The sequence below is a fragment of the Acanthisitta chloris genome, unplaced genomic scaffold, assembly GCF_000695815.1.
Source record: "Acanthisitta chloris isolate BGI_N310 unplaced genomic scaffold, ASM69581v1 scaffold11716, whole genome shotgun sequence".
NCBI classification, from domain to species: Eukaryota; Metazoa; Chordata; class Aves; order Passeriformes; family Acanthisittidae; genus Acanthisitta; species Acanthisitta chloris.
In genome coordinates, this window is record NW_008678739.1 from 36,234 (window position 1) to 42,155 (window position 5,922).

General features: G+C 39.6%; 1 protein-coding gene across 1 annotated transcript in view; it reads right to left on the minus strand.

The window, feature by feature from the left end:
- The window catches only part of EIF2B3 (eukaryotic translation initiation factor 2B, subunit 3 gamma, 58kDa), a 50,358-nt gene that overhangs the window by 30,406 nt on the left and 14,030 nt on the right, over positions 1-5,922 (minus strand). Inside the window, exons 2-3 of the mRNA XM_009077028.1 lie at positions 1,564-1,694; positions 721-914 (exon numbers count right to left, since the gene is read on the minus strand). Of these exons, the coding sequence (XP_009075276.1) occupies positions 721-914; positions 1,564-1,694 (325 nt within the window). The remainder of the gene's footprint in view (positions 1-720; positions 915-1,563; positions 1,695-5,922) is intronic.

A 5,922-nucleotide genomic window follows, 5' to 3' on the forward strand; every position in this document is an offset into this window, starting at 1 on the left:
CTAGAGGAAACTGTCCACTCCTGATAGCAATGAAGTGTTATCACTAGCAGAGTGAAGTGAGAACTTGTACACTGCATCAGCCAGTGTAGAGAAAAGCCCCCCAAAACCCCAAACAGACCAAGAACTTTTAACCATCAGCTTGTTTGTTAGTACAATACTTCTCTAATCCTCCCCTGTGATGTTTTGTTTTATGAATACTCAGTAGTGAAAGTGAAAGCTGCAACAGCTGCTGCAACAGATCAGACTTTCACCTCTGTGTTTACCTGAAGTGCCACTGTAGTGAAACCTGTTCATAAAATAATTCTTTCATAATGGAAATCATTAGGCAATTTAAATGTGTGGGTAGTTTAAGTCTTCCTGCACATAAGTCCAGTCAGAACTAATCTTGCTTTTGGGACATGGAGGACACTGATTAGATAAGCTACCAAAGCTACTTCCATCCTTATTTTCCACACTTCTTGGCTCTTTGGCTGCAGGTCTTGCTCCCTCAAAAAAACCCAAGAGTGTGTGGGGTGAGGGTCTTCTTAGCTAAATCAAAGCAATGGAGTAAATTAGTGACAGAACTGTTTCCTGGCCTCACATCCCTGTGCAGCAACCAGTAGGGTGATGTGCCTAGATAACATGGCACTGGTTCAATTCCCACATGCTCCTCAGCTGTACTGCAGGGAGCCACTCCTGGAGGCTAAAATGCCCCAGGTGGCAGTTGTCTATTTTCCTCACCTGTCGGTTGGCTTCAATGTACAGCCCAAGAGTATTGACTCGGAAGCACAGCCCCTCTTTCATTATATGGACGTAGCAGCGCACTTTTCCCTCGTGGAGAGTTTCATTCATATCTCCTCTGTGATCATTCCAACAACAGTTATCTGGAGCAGGTCTCAGCAAGCTATTATCTTCCTTTATGAAACTATAAATGTCTGGAGAACACACACATGCATGAAGTTAGACAGGATTTAATAAAATACTTTCTGAAGAGGAATACTATTAAATACTGTTGGTGAAGGGAAATCTTTGCCTCACCTCATCTGAATGGTTAGGTACTTAGCAATCATTAACAGATTTTATCACATGTAGTGAGTAAGTGCTTATTTTTATTCTGCAGGTGTGAATCAAGCAATCAGGACAGATGCAATGTTTTGCCCAAGGTCACACAAGGAGACAGCGGAAATACTAAAAATAAATCCAAGATCTGAGATCCTGTCCAGTTCCCAGTGCAGGGTGGTTAAGGCTTAGTCTGTTGTTCCAAGTAATATTAGGAACTCCCTCTAAAATTACATTGTCAATCATGCATTTGCTTATCCTGTATTCCAGAAGAAAAAAATACAGAGCCCCTAACTGATTTGCTTTTGATTTACACCAAAAATAAGCGAGGACAAAAATATTTACATAATGCACAATACCGTTTGAAAAAGAAATCTATTTGAATCTTTGCTATCATGAGAAAAAAAACCCCCGAAATCTCCAAACTTGTGTTTCAGGCTAATTCTGTACTCTGCTCAATAACTCAGCTGTAGCATATGGACTTTAAAACTTCCATAAACCCGAAACTTTGATACTTGTACTGACCGAGGGATGCTTGTTCTTTTTTCCTTTGGTCCTCTTCTTTGTTGTCTCGTCCTTGCGGCAATGATGTAGGAGAAGAGAACTGTTTCCTAACTAGATGTGGAATCAGTTCACTCCGGAGAGATGTGATTGTCCTGAGGAAGAAGATGCACACGTGAAGACCATGAATGCTAAAAATTAAATGACTTCATTTCCTTTGCATAACATTACTAGCCATTTTGCACATTTTTCATGAGCATGAATCAAACGCCAGGTAATCCAAGACACTACGACAATGTCCACTAATTACATGCTTCCTTAATGCGATAAAATATAAAGAAAGATTCAAAATAAGGAAAAAGCATCTTCACAACTAATTCCCCTGTATTTTAACAGACATGCCTATAATTTAATATGGCATCATCCTGCAATTCTTACTTGTGTGCAGAGGGAATGCAGAAAGTACCAACACTGTAATGACAACAACTCAAATCCTCTTTATGTGGCTTAAAAAATGGCATCATTTGACAGGAAGGAGATAATAAAGTGCCTACAGAGGAAAAACCAAAGCAGCTCCTCTTCTTTCTGATAAAAATATGGAAATGCCCAAGGATATATGAAGTATCAGATCCTTAAATGAAAATATTTATGATGCATACATTAGTGATATTCCTGCTCACATGAAACATCCAGAACATTTTAAAGAGAAATCAGAACATTTTAACCAGTTTAGGTCCCGAGAGTTTCACACTCCTTAGGTGTTCCCATACAAAATACATCAGTGAAGAGAAAAGCTTCCAAAGGCTTCAGCTGGCAACATATACATCTTCCCTGAATACAAGGACCCTGATCACTAGATTATCTTTACTCTTGCATTGATTTATACCTTGCAATGAATCAAGGAAAAACTCTCCCAAAAGAAAAATATCAATGTAGAAAGTCTGTTGTATGTTGGGATTACAACCCTGGTAATTTGATTTTGACTACGAGAAGATAATTTTATTTTTCAATAAAATACTTGGGAAAAAACCCCAAATCAACAGTTTTTACAGTTGGAGTGCAGTCTTAAAAGAGCTTTATTGTTGTTGTTTCATTATTTTAACAATCTCCATTTAGTTACTGAATTGTGGATTATTTAAAGTAGTACTTGGGAAAATCATGCGGAAAATGAACTCAAACTTGGCATGTGTAAGAGGAAGTGCTAAACTTCAGAGGAAGGACTGGGAGAACTAACACAGCGAGCTTGGCTAGAGGAACTCAACAAACAATAACCCACAAAGAAAGAGAAGTTATTTAGAATGGAAGACAGCAAAACTAGGAACTAACTAACACATTAAATTACAACAGGAAAGTACTAGAATGAGCATCGTGAAAATTATTTTGGTTGGCAAAATCTCTAGCAAAGGGGGATCTTACACAGTTCAAACTTTGAGAAATATTCAGCTCAAAAGCCACCCAGGACCCTGTTCAGGTCAATGACAGTGAAACAGACCTAATGACTGTCTTTCCTGTCTCTGACTTTGAAGGGAAGATTCAGACGTGATTGCCAGTTCAGCCCTGTGAACAAATACAGTGTGTTTCTTTTTCTTGACAAACTTTTCCTTCAGCCCTCAGCTGTAGCTTGTGTCACATCCTCTGTCCTGCAGTGGGATGATCAAACCCAGCCCAGCTCTGAAATTCTGCTTTTATATTTCATTACAGACAAGGAAAAGCTCTAGTCTTCAGCCTCTGTCCCTTCTTGAAAAGAAGATTATAATCACCTTCAGATAGCTGTATTTCAGGAGCTAATGAAGCAAAACACTTCATTCTTTAATCACCAAGTTTCTCCCTGCTAACCACTTACAGGCACGCTCTGCCACGGCTGCCCTGGCCCCGCGCTCCCACACACGTGTGGTTGTGCAGATGGGCAGTTTACTAGCTTGCAATGTTTGCCTGCAGCTGTGCCATTCAGCAATGATTTCCTGCTTGGGTTTTATACTTCATCCAAAACCGACAATCCTCTGTTTCCCTCAGAGGCTGGCTATGGCATTTATAAGATATATTACCTATAAAATACCCAAGTATTTGGCAGTCTTAAATAGTCTGATGCAGAGGACAACACAACACGGTAGGAAATGAAAGCAGTGGAAAGGGGGAAAGACAAAGTTTTGCCTAATTTTTGATGGTTTAATCTTTCTTGGCCAAACTCCTGAAGCTTTCCTGCAATTCTCTGAAGTGCTAGCCACATTCCTTTGCCAAAGGTGGAGTAAATCTCTGGGTCATCCATAAGATGTGGCTCAGAAACACACCCTTCTTACTGGAAAAGGAAAAACAGGAAGGTTTGCCTTTGCTTGCTGTTTAAGCAATTTATAGGCGACATTAAAGGAATTTGCCTTTGGAAAGTATTAAAAATCCACAGTAAGGCCCTCTGTGAGAAAAATTTGGAAATTTTTTGTGACAGATCTTGCAAATGTAAATATACGAAGTGATAGCATGAGACTATTATCTGACTGTCAACAGTGGGGGAAACCAAACATCTGGCTGGGACTAGGAAAGGAATTTAAATCAAAGGAAGTACAGGACTGAAGACCCTTCATCAAGAGGGAAAAAAAGTTACAGGAGTTTGGAAGATCCAACCAGCCTGCAACCTAGAGTCAGGAGAAGTCAAACCAAAAAAGGTTTCTGGGTCTAGTGTGTTAAAAATTACAATCAAATCCTGAACTCCACGTGCTGATATTAGGAACAAATAAGCGTAGGAATGTATAGGCTGAAGAAATCATCTTTTTTTCTTCTCTTCAGGTTTTAAAGCTTGGAAACCCCCTGGTTTCTAAGGCTTGTTGTTTTCTTTAGCACCAAGAAGTGAAAATTAAATACCCGCTGAGATCAACATAAGGAATAATCTACTATAACCAGGAGAGAGAAAGTGCAGGGGCGGGTGGAAAGAGAGGAAGGCACACAACATGTTGGCAGAAATCCAATTCTAAACGAACCTGGAGTAACCGTGCTCTTGACACCTCACAGCAAAATCCAGAGACTAGAGAGGATAAACATGAACCTGCCTTTGAGAAACATAAATAAATATGTTTTCATAAAACCTGACCCAAGTGAGAAGCCCTTTTTCACGATCTTTCATTCCCTAAACTCTGACTTTTAAAGGTCTATCTGTCTGTTTACACCTCAAAAGAAAGTAGCAGGTTTTCAATTAAACCACCAAAGGTGGAGAATGCTGTTAAATAGCTGCTTGTAAATGAAGGGGGACACACACACTAATCCCTGAAGCACCTCATGTGGCTGAGATCCCTGTGGACCCTTATGTCTCCTGAGAGCAATTCTGAACGGGGCTGATACTGATCACATTTTAAGTATGTAAAATGAAGTATCTCTGGGATGGAATTTACCATTCACGCAGCAGGTCACAGTGACAGGGGATGTTGGCAAGAAATATGGGGGAAATGAAGACAGCTGGGCAGTTGGAATTCATGGTGCAAGTGCAAGAAAAAGCTGGGAATAGAAGAGAACATTATTTTTTTTTAAAAAAAAAGCAAAAGATCCTCCCAAAAAAGTCTATATTAAGTGCATCTAAGAGCTCAGAGCTCACACTGCAGTCAGCTGTGCAGACTGCAGGTGCAGACTCAGGCACTAAAAACCTAGGATATCCAAGGTTAATTTTATTTATCCCCTAAAACAAAAATGGATACTTGATCAGACAACCGTAATTTTACCAAGTGCTGTCATTACCAGAGAGACATAAGCACACCTTTAGAATCCCTTTATCCCTGGTCCCTGTGCACTACTATGTATTCCTGGTGTTTCTGGGATTTTTGCATCTCAGCAAAGGCAGAGATAAGGCTCATGCTAAATTAGAAAGTTTTACTTGTGAAGAACATTAGGTGAAAACACTCTAGGTCTTTAAGTTTCATATTTAAACACAACTACACAGAGATTTTCAGTGAGTTTTAACCTAAACAGTCTACGATATAGCAGAATTGTTTGTAGCTATGTATCTTATATTACACTACATTACATTATGGCCCACAGAGGGCCAACTTTTACTTGTTGCTGAAATGCAACTGCCCCTGGGATGAGGGGAAGCTTATTGAAACTTCAGCAAGAAATGAAGAACAATGTAGCCAACTGAAACACAAGAAGAGTTTTGAGGGAAAAACCTAATCTTGACCACTTAAAAAAACCCAAGAATTTCACAATTGTGCTTCAATGGGCTGTGATTTCTGCTCTTAGGCTGGAGACTCTGTTATATGACAGAAAATAATGGTTCTGAGCAGTGCTGGTAAAGAAAAGAATTCTGTAAATTATTTTATAATAATAGAAGAGTCTATTAAGTCTAAGTTTAGGTGACCTTGCAAAACCCTAGGTACCAGTAGGTGCTGTTTGGTTTGGCCCACA